At 44.6% G+C, this 21,878-nt stretch overlaps 1 protein-coding gene across 1 annotated transcript in view; it reads left to right on the forward strand.

The window, feature by feature from the left end:
* Positions 1 to 21,878, forward strand: part of LOC138516878 (uncharacterized) — a 245,937-nt gene that overhangs the window by 181,487 nt on the left and 42,572 nt on the right. The window contains exon 3 of the mRNA XM_069632327.1: positions 11,117 to 11,297. Coding sequence (XP_069488428.1) covers positions 11,117 to 11,297 — 181 coding nt within the window. The remainder of the gene's footprint in view (positions 1 to 11,116; positions 11,298 to 21,878) is intronic.

The following is a 21,878-nucleotide window of genomic DNA, read 5'->3' on the forward strand; positions in this document are numbered from 1 at the left end:
GTCTTTGCTGAAGAACTTTTGTGTCTTCAAACAAGTGTAACAGTAGAGTCCATGGGTCTGGTTAGTGATCAGAATAGGAGTGTGTACAACTCCATACCAGAAAACTCTAAAGTTTATCATATGGACAGTGTTCTTGTCAATGGCCAGGATACTCCTGCCAGGCGAAACTCTGTGGCCAGCAGAACAGTAGTGGATGAAAGCTTTTTCAGGCCTGAGGATGTTTCTAAGGAACCCAAAGGTCCCACTAAGATGTCTGGAGGCCCTGTCCAAATGGTTCCAGTTCTACCAGCCCTCATTCAGTGTAATGACATGACAGTGTTGATTCCTGTCAGTGTTCAGACTGAGGTGCCTGGGAGAGTCCTGTTGGGGAATGATCTAAGAACTCTAGGAGTAGTATCCAGTACCCCCTGTCCTCCCAGTATAGAGACCCAGAACCAAACCAAATTGGCTAGAGAGGCCACCTTAAGGAGCCACTCTAAGCCTGTGGAAACCTCTACTGAGAACACCACTACAAGCACTGGTGTTGGTAAATTGACCTCTGACCCAGGCAAATTTCAGGCTAACATGTTAGGGAAATGGGAGCCCCAACCAAGCTCCATCATTGTTCCCCCATTATAGAGTCTGTGACTCCACCTGCTTCTGAGGAAGAGGTGGATAGACCTACTGGAACCCTAACTAGGCCTAAGAGAACTGGTAATTCTCAGTGCTGGTGGAAAACCAGAAAAGAAAAGTCTAAGGCCAAAAACCTTCAGACTGTTGGACCTTCCACAGAAGACTCCAACCCAATTCCTAGTCTTAAGGGGGAAACTCCTAAAGTAGGTAAAGGTAGATCTAAGAGGAAGGAGCAGCATGTACCTTGCTTATCTCTATCCCCTCCAACCAAGAGGCCTAAAACCCAACCTTCTCCCAACAGAGAGGTGGTGAGAACCTCTGGAGGTCCCTCTAGATCTAAGGGCATCCTTTATAAGGACCCCTTAAAAAAGCCTAACACAGGTTCAGAAGTTGTACCAACTTCTGAGGGACTGGTCAACCAGATCCCCTATAACTTTAAAAAGACTGATGTTCCTCAAAGGGTTTGTAGGTCATATAGCTTACAAAGGAAAACCTTTGATTTGACCATAGGACATAGGTCAAGGTGTCACCACCAAAATGCTGATGGTCTCTCTAGGATGTATGTCATCGACTAGAGGTATGAGATTCATCCAGGAGTGGATTAAATCCTCCTGTCCCTTAGTCTCGGGGTGGGGGCGAGTGTTAGGGAGAATTCTCTCTTTAGGCTGAATTCCCTAACCTAGTGAGGCCCCCAGCAGCTTTGCTGGATTTCTGGAGTTTGTTTTTTTCTCCTGCCAAGAGTGAGACTCTTTTTCTCCCACTCTTGGACATGATTTATGGTGTTTCTTTGACTGTTAATGTGTTTTATGGGCTATGGGGTCCTTTACTCCATAGGGTCTCATGTGTTTTTACTGTGTGTGTTACACCGCACCCTCCGTGCAGTGACACAGGGGTGTCATAATGACACCCCACCATAGACTCCATACCCCTTGACTGACTACTGTCTCCCAGGGCATGTAAAGTCACCATTGGCTTTAGTAGTCCCAAATTATTAACAGAAACCAGTACAAACCATCATATTGTGGATGTACTGGTCGGGGCTATTCGATTGCCCTGGGGTCTGTTAGTCGAGGGGGCACGTCTCCTTCCCCCTGCTCGAGTTTTGGCTGGTGGCAGTGGATACTACTTTTTATATTCGACCGCAAATATATTCCTATGGGATTTTCCCATTGTTCGAGGCTACCAATTTTAATTATTTAATTCTCATAGCCTCGAACATACCGCCGGGTTATTTAATTAATATTAATTCGCCGGTTGGTATTTTTGCCAGGACTCGATTCTAAAATGGCGTTCGTGCTCTCTTCTGTGACTCCAACCCAAGTCAAGCCCTTTGTTCCACTTTTTGGCGGGCTTCTCCACAGAAGCCTTCAAAAGTGGTGCGACTCTGTCTGGGTACCACATGGGGTGTGGGTGGGGATTTAGCACCCTGGACTGAGTTACCTTGGTAACTCAAGTCGCACTCTTGTGTGATTGGCCCAAGTGGTGAGCCGGCAGGCTCACCACTTAGCATGTTTGATTGACAGCTAGGCTGAGTGAATGGGGGTGTGCTGCATAAAAGCAGGGCTTTGGGGAATGGAACTTCAGAAGTCGCCACAGGACCTCAGAATCCAACGAGGGAGAAGCTGAGCTGACCTACCATGACGACACCACTGGTGGAGCCCTGCGGAACCGACTCACCACTTCCCGACGACAGAGAAGATCTCCGGGCTGGAGAGGCTTCTTCCCCTGACTGGTGGGCACAACCAGTTTACCTTCTTCTCTTCGCACCCCCGACCGGCTAAGTGGTCGAATTGCCTGTGCCAAGCACCCCGGGAACCGGATAGCCACTTACCACTGGACCGCGAACTAAAGGACCGCTCCTTTCACCTGAGAAACTCTGCGGCTGGTTTCTTCCCTGACAGTGCAATGGACTCCTGTCTTCCTCCTCGACGAGATCCTCTCTTCCCCCGGACGAAGCACCGACTTGCATCCGCTGCCAGGAACAACTGCCCCGCTGGAGTATGCTCACCACTTTAAGGTACCGTGTCCGCCAGACCTCCCTTTCTAAAGATTGCTAAAAGATAATAATAACCCCTTAACCTTCTGGACTGGGCTGGCTGCCTTGACCTTCTAACTGGTCCCTTTCTTTGGTCCAACTCCTTTTTGAACTTTATAAGAGTCTTGTGCCCTGCAACTGTGTGACCTTTGACACAATACGTTTGATCCTCTTAAGATGGATCCGGCATACTGACTCTAAACTCACAGTGTTACTTGCCTTCCTCTCTTGTTGTGTTCATGAAAAAGTGTTGGGATCTGTTCCAATTTATTCTCTGCTTTTCTCTCCCCTTTTTTAAACAAATTATTAGAGTGCCATCTACGTTAAGCGCTCACCGCTGTCTGAAAATAAGTGGGGCTTTACTTAACACTTGTCTAATATTCTTTGAAGGGAGTGTATATCTTTTAGTGACCGTGTTTTTGGATTGCTTACTATTAGTGCCAGTGTGTTTTTCTAGATGTGGTTTTAAATAAATAATTATATCTCTTTTACACCAAGCCCTGGTCAGTGTTTACTTGTTCTACTATGTTCTTTTGACCTATTGTGAATACTCTGTATACTGCCTAACTCTTCTTGAGGGAAGTCTGACTGCTCAGCCACAGCTACCAAGTGAATCTGTGTGGTACAGACTGCTACCAAGTGGGTTTACTGCCAAACACCTGTAGTCCTCAATCTTTTGCAGTGGTCCCAGAGGGAACTGCACAGGTTTCTGCCTAACATCTGGATAGCGGAGACACCTCCGAGAGCGGGTGCGAGACATGGGAGGTGCTGACGCCCGGGTTCGTGACTAGGATGGACATGCGTGATGGGGAGGCGGAGGGGAGGTGGTGTGTTCATAATGTGAATAAAGGAGTCAGAAAGGTCACAGTAATGTACAACTGTATTTGTTTCCTGCCTTGTTCAAAAATAAACATATTTAAAAAAAATAAAAATAAATAAGCCATGCCTTGATGGCATTGTGGCCGCTTGGATCACACAATTATAAAGCCACAGCAATTCGATATCACATTAGTGATGACAAGAATTCTGTGTGTTAGTGTGTGGTCTGAGTGTCTCCAAGGCTGCGATGTAGCACTAGTAGGATGCTGCCTTTTTATTCTCCTCCACAAAGGGAAACCTTATTCACAGGGCACAGGGACATGCTCCAGGAGACCTCCTGAGAATTGATAGTTCATATTCACCACTGAGCTAACAACGCTATGCTCACACCAGGCTGCTGATGACAGAAGTCCATTTGAAGTCAGTAGGGATGTAAAGAGGGTGGAGTTAGACCAGCCAGAAGGCAGTGTTGGGATTAGAGAGGCGTTCCACCATCTTGGCTTCTGTTAGGGCTCTCTATCACTTCCTGTTCACCCGTTTCTTGCAGGTAAGGCATTTTTAATGTTATGTCAAAAAGCAAAGGGCACTTGTTACAATCACCTTGACTGAACTCCGGCTTTACAGCAGGCCTATTTTCATACCATTCCCCTGAGATATTTTGCCTTTATAAGGAAGGGGGAGCCCCTTTTTCCTTGATTCGCCTCTGGACTCTTACATGGGCAATAAGGATTAACTAGGCATCTGTTGGGAATATAGCCTGCTGCAAACTACTCTGCCATAGAAGTGAAGACGGAGGCATCCACGGCACAGGTGAGCTCTCTTCCCTAATCACTCCAAGGGAGCACTGAGGGTGAACAGTTGTTGGGCCAAGGCGTTTCTGCTGAATGCTCTGGAATAAGGACCCTATCCACTGGAATTGAAGGCTCCCCTGTAGGTGCCAGCCAAGATCCCTGGAGTCGGAGGTATGTTTAGTGGGAGCAGTTTTCTGGCATATATTGTGGACAACATGACAACAAATATACATTCCTTAAAACACTGGACAACAAACTTGAATTAGTGTTACCACTTTTCTGTTTTTAAATGGACACGCTATAAGCCTGATATTATTATGAAGATCATGTGTGTACCTCACTAGTGAGGCCAACCAGGCAATAGTTGCACTTGACCCAAAATAACTTGAGAACGGCCTCACGCATTACTGATATGAGCCCAGGCGTGATACACATGGGAATGTCGTTAGCTTATTATTTTCTGAGTTAGCAGTGGACCTATATGATGCCTTTGTCAATATTTGTCTCTGAAGCTATCGAATTCCTTTCATTGTTCCTGACAAGAGACTAGGCACGTTAGACAACCATTCACTTAAACTCCCACTTCTACTGTCACAACTCCTTATTGCCTCTTCTCTGACTTTCCATTGTATTGCAATTCTCCCAACGTATGGTGCATGGTTGTGCTCTGTTGATTTTTACTATCAATCCCTCCACCTCAGTCGCTCATCACTTTCACCTCTTTTTAAAGTATTCTCTATATTTGCAACACGTTTCTCTTCTTTCTAGTGTTCCTTTAAGAAGGCAGCGCCTTCCATAGAAATGTATGTTCGACGTTCAGACTTTTTTTTAACTGCAATTTTTCTCAAAATATAAAACACTTTTTCAATCACGTGCAATGCCGCTCCTACATGTTTTTCTCTCATCCTCTCTATTATTCCTCTCCTGAGATTTTTTTCGAGCCTCTCTTGCATTTAGTCAACGTCATTTCTCTGCCTTCCTCGGTCAGATCACTGCTGGTAGTTTATCACCAATATGCAAAACTGTCACCTTCCCCCCTCCTTCCACCGTGTGCTCACCCCGTATTCTAGACTCGCCTCCTTAACTCCCTGCCTCCTAATGAGGTAGGACAGCAACCATTTCACTGGCCCATCGGAAATATACATTCGTTATTTTTATTGTTCAGGCAAAATAAAACAAGCTGAAATATCTTACCACCGAAGTACTTGTAGACTATGGGCCTCATTACGACCCAGGCGGTAAGTTACCGCCTGGGCCGTGACTTTACCACCATGGCGTAAACTACGTTTACGCCATGGTGGTTGGCGGACTTACCGCCCCATTCCGAGGTCGGCGGGGCGGTAAGTCCCCAATCCCCATTTACCCTTCCCCATTCCCATTTTTGCCCCATAGGGCATAATGGGAGTGGGGAAGGCGTTAATTACGCCACCGTAAATTACGGTGGCGTAATTAACACCAAGTTCCCTTACCGCCATGGTTTTTTACACCCGCTAGAAGCAGGTGTAAAATCCGCCATGGCGGAAAGGGAACTCGTGATTGGCGGTAAGGGGTCGGCGCAGCTAACGATGGCGCTAACCCCTTACCGCCAGGGTCGTAATGAGGCCCTATGTAAAGTAGCAAGTGGAAACCTTGTACAACTCGTTGGTGGAAAGTAATGAGAATGCGCCTAGAGACCTGTCTGTTGCCGCCTCCAGTTGGGGAGTGGTCTATTTTTTAGCCGGCCTCTCCTTCAGTATTTGCTGCTGTATGGTGGCCCTCCACCGTATGCTTCTTGTGTCAGTAATAATTGCGATTCTGGTTTGAGGACGCAGGTCCACTCCTTTCAGGAGATTGGAGTTCTGAAGCCAGCACTGAAGCTTTTGTGTCAGAAAAACCAAGACAGGGATCTGAGCCTGGAAGGCCTGAGAGGTCAGCATCCAGGGCTTGTGAATGTGAGACACCAGAGGATGTAGAATCTTCCAGGGGAACAGAACCACTCATCCTACAGCATTGTTCTAACTGAGGATCTCTTGAGCACTGCCATCAAGAACCCTTATCCATGGGGGGAGCACCTTCCCCATTCTCGTGGAGAATTGATCCCCTATAAAAGTCATAGTTTACACGGGTCCCATATGGGGCTTCCCCCAGTTTATCGAGAATACCCATCTAATGAGGGTCTGGCATGTCCTCTGCCCCTGAGCCTGCAGAAGGTCCCTGGATGCCGAACGTTTTAACCAGTCGTTTAAGTATGGTAATAGTGTGATGCTCTCAAGATGACGCAGAGCTACCAGCAGGGCCAAGAGCTTGGTAAAGATCGTTGGCGCTGTTCACAGGCCAAAAGGAAGAACCTTTAACTTAAAAACAGCCCTGCCCTACAGAAAATCTGAGGAATTTCTGGTGAGAGCCCCTGATTTAAACATGGAAACAAGCCTCCTGTCGCTCTATGGTCTCCAGCCAATCCCTGCTGATCCTCAAAGGCAGAATCTTCTGCCTTGTCTCCATCTTGAAGAGGGTCTTGATAATGAACTGGTTTAGACCCCTCAGATTCACATATAATCTGATTTTGTTTATTGAAGATGATTGAGTAACAGCTCTGACCCATCTCTGCCAGAAGCATTGAACTCACTTCCTCCTTATCCACAAAATGTTGGATTCCCAGCTGCATGGCTCTCATCTTGGATCTCTTGTAAACTTTATCTTGTAGCCCACCTGACCAGATTTCCACATCACTATGTTTAACCAGGCTCTGTCACTAACTGTCTGGTTACATGTTTTTCTGGCCAGGTTATGAGTGTTAAGCTTTCTATGGCAGACTGCAGATGTCCACCTAAAAGGTGCGTTGTCCTTTTTCTTGAGCACACCCACATGCGTGTACACTTTTGATACCTTGGGCCTCATTCCTAGTCTGGTGGGTTGCCGCCAGACTCGGAATGAATTACCGGCACCTGACTTTTTCCGCTAACACCGGGGGCTTTCAACCCCGCCGGCCGGCAACTCAGGCGCCAGCAATTTTTTAAAATCCCCATTCCCATAGAGTCCTATTGGACTCTATGGGAATGGGGACACGGGAGCACCGGAACCGTTAACAACAGTGCTGGTGCTTCCGTGACAAGTGTGCCTACCGTGGTGGCTGCGCCCAGCAGGGTCAGACCTATCGGGCACAGCGACTCTGGCAGGCAGATTTGTAGTTTGCCGTTCCGGAAACAACGGTGCACGGCACTGTTGTTGCTGGACCGGCAAACTTATATTGAGGCCGCTTGTGTACTTTGTTTTCAAGGTATCCCAAAACAGTTTGCTTTCCTCAAAGGTAAGCTTAAGAGCAATCGATTTCTGTGATCCAGTGGGTCTCGTCTATAATGGGCTCTCGTCCATTTGTAAAGGTGCTGAGCCAGCCCATTGTCAACAATGAGCGGTCCTGCAGATGCGTTCTGCAGCTGAGGGATGACTCCTGGACTGCTTTAAACTGTCAAAGGGAAAGTTGGTTTGCCTTCGAGCGTTTCTGTTCCCCTGCGCACATGTCCAATAGACCTTGCAAGGCCCAGGACATTTTGCTTTCCCTGTTTTGTGTAGGCCGGGGAATTGCACCTCTGAATGTGTGCGTGGGGACACTCCCATGTCTCCCCTCTCATTAAGATAGTCGGGGTGAGAGGGGAATGTTAACGCTCCAGCTGCTTCCCATGTGCAGTAACCATGGAGAACTCTTTGCCTCCTGTTCGTTTTGTGCAGGAGCCACTTTTTTCAATGGTGGCCATCTTTGTTGATAGTCTTGTTAAGGGAAATTCGGCAAATGCAATACACACAAAACCCATTTCCGTTAAAAAAAAAATGCTAAAGCAAGACAGGCACCCTGGAAGGAGACATGGGGTGCAATATGTCATTTACCCCAGTGCTGGCAGTGTTGTGTCCCTCGAGCCTCGCCGAAACCGGTAGCTAAAGCTATATTAAACTATTTGACTCAACATCTCTAACCAACATTTAATATGGTAGAGATGGGTTATTTCAATTTCAAGGATCCACTTAACAAAGTCACCCTTCCTGTCACCGCAGTTGGATTGGTGAAAACATACACACAGCACTCACTAATTTACAAAAGCTAATCTTCACCTGTGTGAGCATAACGTCCCAAACAAGTGAACTACTAACAAATTGATTTAAAAGTTATGAGACGGATGCAGCTACAATGCTCATGGTCCAGCTTTCCAGTTTTGGCTGCCAAACACTGGAACTCACTTCCACCTGCCCTCAGAGTGGAAGAATCAGACTGGATCTTCCGCAAAAACCTCAAAACTTGGCTATTCACATATATCCACCCCACAGTCCTCTATTGCAGCCCGCCGGCATCATTTTATAATGTATATATATATATATGGCCCTGGTTTAATATATGAATTTGCCCAGCAATCTGCAACAGTGTTACCATGCGTGCAACTGCATCTTCTGTAGTTATGCCTATGCATTAATACAGCAAAACAGCTTCATAGCTGTTCACCAGGACTGTAATGCCAATAAAGTTCTCGTCTGCACCTATGCCTTTGTCCAACTTGGGCCCATGCAACTGGTAAAAGCGCCCTGATGCCCACGGGTGTGTGTGTGCTCTACAAATGTAATTACTAAATAAATAAATAAATAAATGGAGTGAAGCAGCTTTGATCTGAATGCAATGGTCACTCAGATTTTAACACCAACCTGCTGAAAACTGTACAGTAACAATTAACAGTCTCTAAAAGAGAAATTAACAGTACAGTACACATGATTTCTTGTCAATAATTCTTGTCAAGAATAAAACATTATTTTGCCCAACGGCAACTTTTCTTCCATGGTAAGAAAATATAGGATTACCGTGGGACATGCTGTTTATCTGGCTGGTGTCTCCTAAATAAACTTAAGCTAACTACCCTCAAAACAAACTTTAGGGATTTTTGGCCCTTTGTTTACTATAAAAGTGTTGTAGTCTCCCAATCGACTGCTCATTACATGAGCAACGATTTTCATTAGTTTCCAGTTTCTTGAATTTCCCTACTTCTAGGTGTAATTCAGGACTCGAGAAAAGGGCACAAAAATATATTTATCTTAATAACACATATGTCAAATCAAATATGCATGATTCTGAGGATACAGCTGAAAAATGCTGCATGTTATGGTCAACATGTTTTGATATGTAGTACACAAAAGGATGCTTTTTTTAATCATTGTGTTGAGGAACTATTTGGGGGACAAATGCAGTTCTCCATTAAATATAGTCGGTTTTAGTTGCAGAAGATGTCTGTGGTGCTACGATTGTTATTTTGTGATGAGACAACCCACATTCAAGATCTGAATAAGGCATATGAAGGCATTGTTACTGTGCACATACTCACACACTTGCATTCACACACTGAACATTGTCAGGTCATGCGAATTTATAATGAGGGTGGGCCAGAGGCATTTTGCCATACGCAGTTTGTGTCATGTGATAGACTTCTAAGCTGCTGGACTGCAGCGCGCTGCCAAACGCATAAGAGCAAAGGCTCTAAGCCTGACCTGTGGGAGGTCCACGGCCTCCTTAGCACCCACACTGCCAAGCAGGGCACCTTGTCACAAGATGTAACTTAATGCTTCACATAAACCCACTCACTGCAAGTACACCAGCACGACCCAGACATGCTCAGGTTGCTAATGCGCCCTAAAGCGCCCTGTCCATGCATCCACACGCTGCACAAACACATGCCCACTGCACATACATGATCATATAGAACCACAAAATGGGCACATACATATCACACGTATGGACACCAGGCACATGGTCACACGCTGCACGCACATACACCCACACAAGAAACATACAACCATGAAATTAACTGTGTGCATTAAACAGTGCATATAAACATGACAAATCAATATCCTAACCTTCCAGGAACCATGCACGGATCTGCACGGAGGCCCCTCATCTTGAGGACGGCCTCATCCCTCTCCAGAAACTCTCCCTCCCTTTGGGGTCCCTGATACACTTGGTTGGTAGGATTACTCTCCTGCAGTATACTTCTAGCTCAGTATAGCTCCAACACACAAGTATTCTAATCTGGCTAATTAAGTCATTCTTTTATTCATGGTTCAGCCTTTGCAGATAACAAGTAATCACAACCGCTCATATAAGGCTTGGATCGTGGTAGCAAACACTTTTAAAATGGATTGGACAGACCATTGCACCTGGGAATATAAAGCACTAAAATCACTAAAACACTAAGCTATTTTTACTCAGCATTAACCCAGCAATGCACCTTTCTCTTTGTTTCTATCAAGTTGCACTGAAGCTCATTCCTGTCGCTCTGGGAATGCCTCATAAATGTGCAAAAATGTACAACCCAGCAACCATCAAAGATTTACTTGCGGTTATTCACACCATATCAACAACAACCAACTTGTATTCCAGCTCATCATTTCAATATTCACAATACAGTGTTTACAAAATAGAGTGGACACATTATTTTTGGGGAGTTAAACTTGGCCAAAATTTAACATACCAATGAAAGCAAATATGATTCAAAATGAAGAAAATACATTTACTGTGACCAGGATTTTGAGCCAGACCTTATTTAAGTGGTAGGTCCTGCTCACTGAAGTACTAATACAATAAGAGCAGAGCTGAAGCCTGACTAGAATATCATTTATCAGGCATCTGCAACTGTGGCTCTCCAGATGCTGTCGACTACAATTCCCATGATCTTTCACCATTGGATATGCTGGCTACGGGTGATGGGTATTCTAGTCCAAATCATCTCGAGAGCCAATAGTTGCAGACCCCTGATTTAGGTGAATATTGCTACCGCTTGGTACTACCTAGGTTTTTCACGATAACATTCAAGCACATTGTAACTACAAGCTCTACCTCTGCTCACTCTAGGGTTGAAAAAACATTGGTCGCTGAGAGCTCGTTTTCACACCAGCATGGATTTGAAGTAGTCGTCGGATCTGAACTTACTGTTGAATCTGGTGTCCCATTCATTTCGAAAGGTTCAATCAAAGTGACCGTCAGTGCAACCACCCGCCACGACTGGAATTTCACTGAAACTAATAGAATTGAGGTAAGGAATATTGCGTTGCTGTAATCATGCGATCCAGTTTTCTGCAATTTTATACAAATTTATATTTTGCCATGTTAGCCTTAGTCTGCAAACTCTAAAAATAATCTCAAGTAATTGAATTCATCTGGATCATTGGGAAACCTGACATCATGATGACACATAGGCCCTGGCGTGATGTGTGTGCGTAGGTGTTGAGTGGAATCCCCTAGGTTTAGGGTCCGGACCTGCACCACTACCTTCCCAGAACTAGAAATCAGGTACTTGGCTAGCTTCCTTGGCCTCCGTAGTGGAAGCTATGGTTGAGCAGTTTCCGGGTCTGCGGCTCAGTGACTAATGCATCCACTACAGGGGTCTGTGTTTAACCTCATGGTCAGGTTTGAATCCTGGCAGGTATGCTCAGTCCTACATCCTTCCAAGGTCGATAAAATGAGTACCATTAAGTTGGGCAACAAGAAACATCTGTTATCTAACAATAGTGCCATGATGCCCCTCTGGGGGTGAGTGTGCGCTCTACAAATGTATCTGTTATGTAATGTTATGTTTCAGGATGAGCCCTCAAGAGGAGAGTTAGGACGAAATATTTACATTGAAAAAATAGATGTTTTCATATATGTGTGGGTGTGTGTGTGTGTGTGTGTGTGTGTATATATATATATATATATATAAAAAAATATATATATATATATATATATATATATATATATATATATAATATATATTTATTTATTCAAGGAAAACACTTTAGTTGCAGGGAGGTTAAGGTGAAAACTTAACACAATGCAACCCCTGAAATTCAGTTAGAGCCACCTTAACTTCACAACCCATGTTGGATACTAAAGATGACTTTTACTTTGTACAGTATGCGTTTTATTTTAATTTTAACATGTTCATCACTTACAAAAGAAACACAAAAAGAATAATGCATGTATCCACCTGGTTTCAAGCAAATGTTAAATTTTGTTTGTTTGTTTTATTCACTTTTTATGCACACCAGACCCTGGGGTAGCAGGGCGAAGCGATAAGAATATGCGAAGCTTACATGGTTACAATAATGGCCTGAAATCACAAATAATTACATAATATACAATGTACAAGGAATGGTCAAATTGGAATTGCATAAAATATACAGTGGAGATAGATGCAAATGATTACAGTGGGATGTAGATGACAGTTCAGCTGAGGTCAGTAGAGGTTAGGAGATTAATAACATTTTTTCTGAAACAAAGGAAGGGCAAATCCACTCTTAAGTCTTGTGGCAGTGAATTCCAGGTTTTTTCAGCCTTTACAGGGAAGCTATTTCCTCCAATCGTGGTGAGTCTGAAGTTAGGTATTGTTAAGCATTTGGCGTTGACAGCTCTGGTCGGTCTGATAGATGTTCGCCTATGGAATTTGTCAATCAAGTATCTAGGGGCGGAGTTGTTAAGGGCTTTGTGGGTCAGAGATAGCATCTTGAGTTGTATTTTATTATCAGTGATCAGCCATTTGTGATGGCATCTAGCGGAGGAGATATGGGTTCTTTTATTTATACCTAGTGCTGCTCTCAGGGCATTATTTTGTAATGTTTGTAGTCTTTGAATTATTGTTTTATTAGCCCCTGAATAAAGTGCATTGCAGTAATCAATTCTGGAGAGTATTAAGGCTCTGGTCAAGATTAAGCAGCTATTATTGGAAAGGAATGGTATACCAGCTCTTATCAATTTGCAGGTGTAAGCCGTGGAGGAGGCCAAGGATTTTACCTCTTTATCAAGTGATAAGGTGGAATCAAGATAGAATCCAAGGGTTTTTACATCCTTGGACACTTGGATGATATTCCCGTCTATATTGAAGGAGGAGAATTCCTGGCATAGTTTTTTGATATTGGCTTGGGAGCCCAGGATTATCAACTCAGTCTTATCATCCTTCAGACAGAGGCCATTAGTACCCATCCATGCCTGGATGATAAGATATACTTTGTTCACCAATTCCGTGTCCTTTTCATGATCCCCAGAAAGCGGGAGGAGGATCTGTGTATCATCTGCATAGTTAGTGTGGGTGATACCGAGATGGTCCAGATCATCAAACAGGGGCTTGGTGAAGATGTTGTATAGAGTTGGGGAGACACAAGAGCCCTGGGGGACACCACATGAGATGGGGGTGGGATCTGCCGCTGCTGAGGGAGAGAAGACTCTCATGGTTCTTTCACTCAAGAATGACTCAATCCATTTAATGGCTTCCGGGGAAAAGTGGGTGGCAGAATCCAGATGACTACAAAGGACTTTATGATCCACTAAATCGAAGGCGGCTGAGAGGTCCAGGAGTAGCAGGAGTGCTGTCCTACCTTTGTCCCTCAGCTCATCGATTTGGGATTTCAAATCAATTAAGGCAGTTTCTGTTCCCTTTAACAGACGCAAGCCCGATTGTCTCACTCCTAAAAGGTTATGTAGTTCAAGATGTTTTTGAATTTGAGAAGAAACGGTACTGTAGTGATGGGGCGGTAATTTTTTTTTTTTTTTATTTATTTTATTGTAAAACTACAGTTTAATACATGTATCAAACTTTTGTTACAAGAGTTTCCCACTTTGGCTGTTATACACCAAGTAAAGCTAGGTTGACATTATCGTTTCCACTTCTGTTATTTCTTTATCCTTTTTCCTCACGCATGATGAGGTCTTGTCTCGTGTCCTCAGGTTTGATCTGTGGTCAGAATTGCGTCTAGGAAGTTTATTATACTGCATGTGAGTTTGATATTTTGCCCGGCCGCAACTGTTTCCCACCACTCATCTGCGTCGTATAAAATGGGTTTGTAAGAGTGCAGGTGTAGTTCTCGGGTAGTGGTAAGCTCTGTACAGGATGTTATTAGATGTTTTAGTGATTCCACTTCTCCAGAGTTACAAAACCTGCATTTATCTGAGGGAGTGACTTTAGATCGACGTTGATATAATGATTCTCTGTTGTTCAGAACATTTAGTCTGAATTTCAGGAATTGATTCCTGTGGTAAAGAGATGTACACGTTGTAAGATACTTCGGGGGGGAGTGTAGTTTCAGCATACTCGTCGAGTCTGGGAGAGTGGCTTTCTGAGTTACACGAAGCTCGTGAGTTGATATCCAGTCCCAGATTTCGAGTTTTTTTTTCGCGTGCTGAGGTCGGTTGATCAGCTCATCTATAGAGATGTTAACGGCTTCCATGATGGTTTTTATTTTACGTTTCCATGTTTGAAGTATGTTTGATTGTGAATATTCTGACTCCTTTGCAAAAATTCTATATGCTGGAATTTGTGAACCAAGTAGTGTTTTCCTCATAAATGATAGGGATTGCCATAGTATTGTCATGTAGAGAGAGTTTTGCGTCAATTCGTGTCTCAGAGCTATAGTTGAAATATATTTTGGAAGACTCAAAGCTCGTCTCCAAAACTTCCCTTCGAGCTGTTGCCACAGGGAATGCTCAATGTTCCAGCCTGTCGCCCCGCCAAAAGTTATAGTTGGAATAAATTTCTGCAGGTAGAATGTTAGTAGTGGGGCTATTGAAAATTTTCCAAAGTCTTTGTTGATTTTGGCTCCTTGGCGACCTAGTTTATCTGCTCTTTCTAGAAGATCGCTTGTCCATGCAGATTCACAGATGGAATTGTTAACCAGGATGCCCAGGTATCTGATAGATGATACAATGTTTAATTCTGCTTTTTCAATTACCCATTTAAAGTTGTTATCTTTTCTCGATACATTTTTTCCAATACACATGATCTTAGTTTTGTCTGTATTTAGTTGCAGGTCGTTGGCCTCTAAGTACTTGTTCAAACTAAGTAGTAGATGTTGTAGGCCAATCTGAGTTAGGTCGATCAACACGATGTCGTCGGCATATACGAGGCATTTAATGGAGTTTCCGTTTATTTTTGGAGAGAAACAGTGGACAGTTTCAAGCCAGTGCGGTAAATCAGAGATGAAAAGTTTGAATAATTCAGCAGCAAGGGGACAACCTTGCTTGACCCCTTTATGCGTGGGGATCGGCTCTGTGAGTGTACCTTGAGAGTTCACCTTCACTTGTATTGTTGTATTAGTGTGCAACGCTATAAGGGGGTCAAGAAGTTGTGCTGGGCAGTTCCACCCTCGTAATTTAGACCAAAGTTTCCCGCGGTTTATTGCGTCAAACGCTTGTCTGAGGTCGACAAATGCAAAAAAGATTTTTTTTTTCGCTTTTAGGGCTTCTAGTTTTAAGATGGATAACCGGGTGAGATTTACATCAACACCGACTTGTTCGACGAAACCTGTTTGTCGACAGTCTGTTTGTTTTTCTTTGGCAGCCCAAGCCGTCAGTTTCAAGCGGAGGAACGATCCGAATATTTTCCCCATCGTGTCCAGCAGGGCAATAGGCCGGTAATTCGAAGGTTCGTCACGACTTCCTTTCTTATAGATTGGTACCACTATGGCCTTGGCCCAAGATGCAGGCGTTTTTCTAGACTTTGAGATTTGTCGGAATAGAGTTTCCATAAATTTGGCCCAATGATGTTTATGTTTTTTTAGTGTAATGTTGGAGATGTGATCAGGTCCGGTTGCACTTGAGTTCTTTAGGTTTCCAATTGCTATTGCCAGGTCTTCCTGTGAGGGTGTTATTTCCCAGGCTTTGGAGGAGGCAAAGAAGAATTCTTGGGTGTCTTGGAGCGGCTGTTCATATGCTTTTGTGAAATAGTCGACCCACTTCGCGCTAGGAATTTCATTTGACATATTTGGGTTGGTTTTTGTTATTCCTTTATTTAGTATGGCCCATATGTCACGAGAATTTTTGGTGATTATTAATTTTAACATAATTTCAGCTCTGTCTTGTTCGATGATCGCAGAGTGAGATTTAAGCCAGTTTCTGTAGGCTTGGCGGCGCGTTTTTATCTCCTTTTGTATGTCGTTTTGATCGTGTTTGGACTTTCTTATCAGCCGTATGTCTTTTCTTAATGATTTTTTTGCTGCAACTATTTTATTGCTGTAGAGGTGTTTTGTGGTGTTGCCATAGAATCTTAAATTTGAGTGTTTTGGCAGGAATGCGGCCAGCAGGGGAACATATTCAACGTCATTAGACTCATCAAGGTCGGAGACTAGTTTCATGATTTTCGGGCCGTTGGTTTTAAGCCGGTTTCCAGCAGCGTTTATCGACAGAGGTATTTCATAAATCTCAGACAAAAAGGGGGTCTCGTGATGGTTGGGTTTCGGTTTTGATAATAAACATAGCATGTCGTGGTCACTGGCGGACTTCGGGATTACCTCGAGTGAATCCACCCTTTCGAATATGTTTCGAGAGGCCCAAATATAATCCAGGGTTTTCCTGCATTGGAGTCGCTTCCAGGTTGTGTTGCAGGGTTGGTCGCCCTTTGTGTTTCCGTTGACCATCTGACAGTTTCGTGAGGCAAGTGCTCGAGACCACAATTTGCCTCGCTCAGAGACTTCGGCTTCAGGTATGGGGTTGTTCTCCATGTTGTGAGGATTGAATTGAAACCAGCTGCAGTTCAAGTCACCGCATATAATTACCGATAGGTCAGTAAAATTCAGAAAGGCATCGTCAATTAGAGTTGTGACTGAAACGATAAAGTTTGTGGTGGAGATCTTTGCTGGGTTCCAATAACTGTTGATTACAAGTAAATGACTGTGGGTCTTTGGGATTTTCGTGTCACATCGGATAATCGTTCCTTGCACAAAAGGATTCGGATTTATTGTAACAATTGGGGTCATCCAGTTATAGATTTTAACCAGAGTTAGTAGGCCTGAGAAAGGGCGGCCTTTGGAGTTTTTTTTCGCGGGGTTCAAAAAAACACTGAATCCGTCTTTAGATGGTGCTTCGCGAAGCCATGTTTCTTGGAGGCAGATCATGAAGACCTCGTCTGAAGGTTCTACAAAATCATTGAACAGGTTCGTAAAGCCACGGGTATTCCAGGAGATCAGACAGAGCTGTGTCTGTGTTGCTCATTTTCAGTGGTTTTGGTCGTCTCTTCTGCTGACTTCTTGTCTGCTCCCATCGATTCTTGTTTTTAGAACCAGCTCTTGTCGAGAACTAGATGGAAGTGATAATGATTTCCGTAAGGACGTTCGACTGATGTTTCTTTCAGGTTTATTTGCGTTGTGCTTCCTGGTCGGGTTTCGGTTTTGATTTGTCAGATCTGGTTCCAAGGAAATGTCGAACCCAAACACTAGTAACTCGTCAGCAGCTTGCAGTAAGATGTTTTTTGCAGTACAAGAGGTTAAATGTAGTAGCACTTGATCGGTGGATTTTTCAGTTGCATATTCAACAATTTTGATGTCGTCTGTCTTTATGGACCGAAGTTGAGGAACACAGGTAAACAGTTTTAGAACGTTAGTTCTATTTAAGTTTAATTCGTGTTCGTCAGATAAGATGTTTTGAAGTCGGAGTTTCCATGAGGTTGCTGCAAGTTTTGACATGTCGCCATGTGCTCTGGAACGAAAGTGTGAATCGATTTTTCTCTGGTTTATTGTTAGCTTTGGATTTAATCTTGAGCTGCCAGGAAGAGGCAAGGTCTTTTCAGCATTTGAAAAATCCTTTTTTGGAGTGTCGCAAGGGCGTCGATTGTGCGGTTTTTCATTCACTGAAGTTTGTTTTGATGCCCGGTTGTTAGCAACATTTGCTGGCGAGGCTTCGTAAGAGGAGAAGTTGTTTATTTCACTTCCAGTTAAATATGTAGAGAGATCGCATAGGTCTACGGAAGATTCATTTGCCGAGCGGACCGGGCTCTCAATAATCGAGTCTATGCGTCAGCGTTTTGCTGTTTGTTTAGGCATGGCTTTGTTCTGATCTTTTGGCCAGGCAGGTACTTGGGTTTGTGAAGAGTTCGGTTGTTGATGAACATTTTTACGTTCAAACAAACCAGTTTTTTTTGGAGTGGTCAGAGTTCTTATAAATTTTTTTACAGTATGACGTGTATTTTTTTTTTGTTGGGATTCCTTTTGACCACCTTCAGAACGTTTCTGTTTGTCTGTAGATGAGCCTTTCTTAGTTAGATTCGCTATGGCAATTGTTTTAGCAGGAGCACTAAAAATGTTAAATGAGGAGGGTCGGAAGCTCACTGAAGCAAGTGAATCCTCAGAGTTTGCTACAAGATTCGTCTGGGGAGAGACATTTTTTCCTAGAGGGTTTGTATGACAAGTGAGTCTTGGTTGATCGCTCTGTTGCTCATGAGCAGGTTGCGCCAATTGGGTTGGAGCAACATCAGAGATGTCAGGTTTTGAAAGGGCGTTTGCGTTAGTTGTCTCAAGGATTAACACGTCGGGCTGGTGTCCGGTATCCTTTAAGACCGATGGGGAACATTTTGAACACAATGGTGTTGCATGCAAAGTGGAGTTCGAGTTGACGTTTTTCCTCATCCATTTCACTGCATCTAGCAGGCCTTCTGTGAGTGTGTCGTTTTGGCAGTGGTGTCTGGCAGCCAGGTCACCAAGTCGCTCTTGCCATCTTGTTGTCTGGTCAGCATTTTTTTCCATTTGCGTTTGGAGAAAGCCTGTAAAGCGATCGAATTTGTCTAATTGTTTGACCAGAGTCTGAAGCATAGCACCTTGGTCAGATATTTGGCCTTGTAGAGTTTCATATAGTTTGGTAAAGGGCGCCAAAGCAACAGCAGAAGCTGCAAGGACGTTGTTATGGATTTGCATGATGACTTCAGATAGGGTGCTTGCTTGCAAGGTGTTTGCTAAGGAGGCGTCTTGTTCGTTTGAAGATGAAGTGGAACAATCCAGATGAAACTTCGAATTAATGGGTGACAGGGTTCGAGGTAAAGTAGACTGTAAAGTTTCGCCATGGGAAGACTTGTTCGTGGCAGATGGAGTGCTTGCTTGGGCAGTTTGTTGATCTTGTAATGGTACCAGTTGTTGAAAGTTTGACTTTAATTCTGCAATTCGTTGTAGGCGTCTTGCTCTGGCAAGCGTGCTACACTCCAAGCTGGATGGCTTGTGTGTTGTTACTGGTAAAGGCGAGGTTGAGTGAAGTCCGTTCGGAGGTCTCAGCGTTTCTTGATCTTCAGGGGCTTGGCATGCATAGCTACTACAGTTTCCTTGACCTGGGTGCTCTAATGAGTGTTTAGCAGACATCGCTGCCAAATTGGGTGAGGGCAAAGAGATTAAAAGGCTAGATGCAGGTCTTGAGGGGTGTAGAGTTTGAGGGGGGTTTTTTGTTGAGACCATTGTTGAAAATTTCTCCTGTGTAGATAGAGCTGTTGGATTCATAGCGTGTGTGCAAGATGAAGAGCGTGGCGCTGCCTCATCATTTAGCAGATTTAGAAGTTCGTCGTCGCTCACTATGAAGTGCTGCCGGAGTTGGGAAGCTGGTGCGTCAGGTGCTGTTGGAGCTAGATGATTCGAGGGGTCACAAATCGTGTCCGAGATTGAGAGTGCTGTGGCCGAAGCTAAGCTCAGCGTAGAGTGTGTTGTCACGACAAGAGGAGCGCTGTCAGGCTGAGCTACCGTATCTTCGCCCCTGTTGTTGATTGGTTGAGAAGGCAGCAAAGTGACAACAGGGACGGAAGGAGAGGTAGCTGGCACGGGAACTTCTAGAGCATCGTTACTAGTGGCGTTAAGAGAATCTTGACTCAGTGAGTGGACTAGTTGCCCGTGCCCTTCCTGATGAATTTGCTTCACAAGTAGTGGCTAAATTGGTATTTAAGATGTGGTCTTTGGGACAGGAGCGCCTGGGAGGTCGATCTTCAATTGTGCATTCGTGTCTCAGAGCTTTGTGACATGTGTTAGGTAGTTGACAGACAGAGGGCTGTTCGGAATGGGCCTCGGATAGCGCAGCTGGTAGAGTAAGAGATGCGAGCAAGACTCGGCCAGCAGTTTTGCTTACCTTTGTGCTGGCTGTTGATTTCATCCCTGACCATGGATTGAGCATGCAACGATGTTGGAGAGTTTTCTTTCTCGTCTGGGGTCCTTCTGCTGTTAGCGTCATTTGGTGGTAGATGGTGTCCGAACTAAAATTGGTCCTTTGAGGCGCTGGAGCGTCAGAGCGGGTCCCGGTGCAAGTAGGACTCGCCGCGGGCTGGGATCAAAGAGGCAACGCCTCCGCAGTCTCCCGCCCACTTACACGCCACCAGCGTACAACAGCCGTATAACAGCCAGTGGGCTTATTTCCACCGGGCTTACAGCCACAAGGGTGGTAGCCTCCGGCCTTTCAAGTTGCACCAAGTCACGTGATGTAGGACACGCCTCCTCCAGGAAGCGTGTAGGGAGTCCGTGGGTGAAAGAGCCTCAAGCGGCTCGTGTTTCACGTAGGAACGAGTAGAAATGAGGGCTGAAAGGCTGCTGCTGCACGGGTCACAGGCACGAGAGTGTTTCCACAGATAGACTCTCACACTGGGCGGGCGGCAGCCTCCGGCCTTTCAAGTTGCACCAAGTCACGTGATGTAGGACACGCCTCCTCCAGGAAGCGTGCAGGGAGTCCGTGGGTGAAAGAGCCCCAGGCGGCTCGCGTCCCACGCAGGAACGAGTAGAAATGAGGGCTGAAAGGCTGCTGCTGCACGGGTCACAGGCACGAGAGTGTTTCCACAGATAGATGGGGCGGTAATTAGTAGGTATGAGGGGGTCTAAGTTCTGCTTTTTAAGGAGGGGGAGCACCCAGGACTGTTTAAGGTTGGCCGGGATGGTGCCTGAGGCAAAGGAGGAGTTAATCAATTTGGTGATAAAGGGAGATAGTTCTCTGGCAGCGTCCTTTATTAGTTGCGCTGGGCAGATGTCACCTTTACAATTGGAAGGTTTAAGTGAAAGGATAATTTTTTCTACTTCCAAGGTAGTCATTTTGGAGAAGTGGAAGGAATTGCCAGCCACCAATAAATTATTGGTGTGAGGCATTTTAGGCGAGTCATGAATTTTAAGCGTTTCTTTTTTTTGCTGAATTTTATTTTGGAGTGTGATAATTTTATTTGCTAGGGCTAGTTGGATACCTGTGCACCAGGATTTATCCTTGGTGCAGGTATCCTGTGTGGCGATAGGGGACTCGAGTTCCTTTACGATGGAAAAGAGCTCTCTCATGCTAGAATTAGATTTGGCTATACGATCGTCATACGAGTTCCGTTTTGCCTGGCAAACTTCTTTTTTGTATAACGAGGAGAGAGAGATTAATTTGGCTTTGTTGTCAACTGAAGGGCAGGGCCTCCAAGTGGTTTCGCTTTTTCTTTTCAGGATACGTAGGTCTCTTAGCTGTGGTGTAAACCATTTGTTTAGATGAGCTTTGGGTTTGCTTGATCTAAGTTTAAGAGGTGCCAGTTTATCTAGAGTAGAGAGCATAATATTATTGAATTCTTGCACTAAGGTTCTAGGATCTAGATTTTCTGATAGTACGTTGAGGGTGGGTAATATAGCTGGGATGACTTTCTCTGCAGTAATGCATTTTTTATTTCTGGTTAAGCAAGGAGGCGCTAGTAGAGGGGCCATGGTGTTGGGTCTGGCGGTGGCTAAGTTAAAGGACACCAATGAGTGGGTAGGGTCCAGGGTAAGGGCATTATGGAAGAAATAGTGACTGAGCAGTTGCCGTTTGCTATCCAATCTAACGTTCTCCCCTTCAGGTGTGTGGGCTTGTCAACTTTTTGAGGTGGGCCTAGTGCGTGAATCATGTTGGCTGTCACTAA

This window comes from Ambystoma mexicanum, chromosome 6q (genome assembly GCF_040938575.1).
Source record: "Ambystoma mexicanum isolate Mex_15411 chromosome 6q, UKY_AmexF1_1, whole genome shotgun sequence".
Lineage (NCBI taxonomy): Eukaryota > Metazoa > Chordata > Amphibia > Caudata > Ambystomatidae > Ambystoma > Ambystoma mexicanum.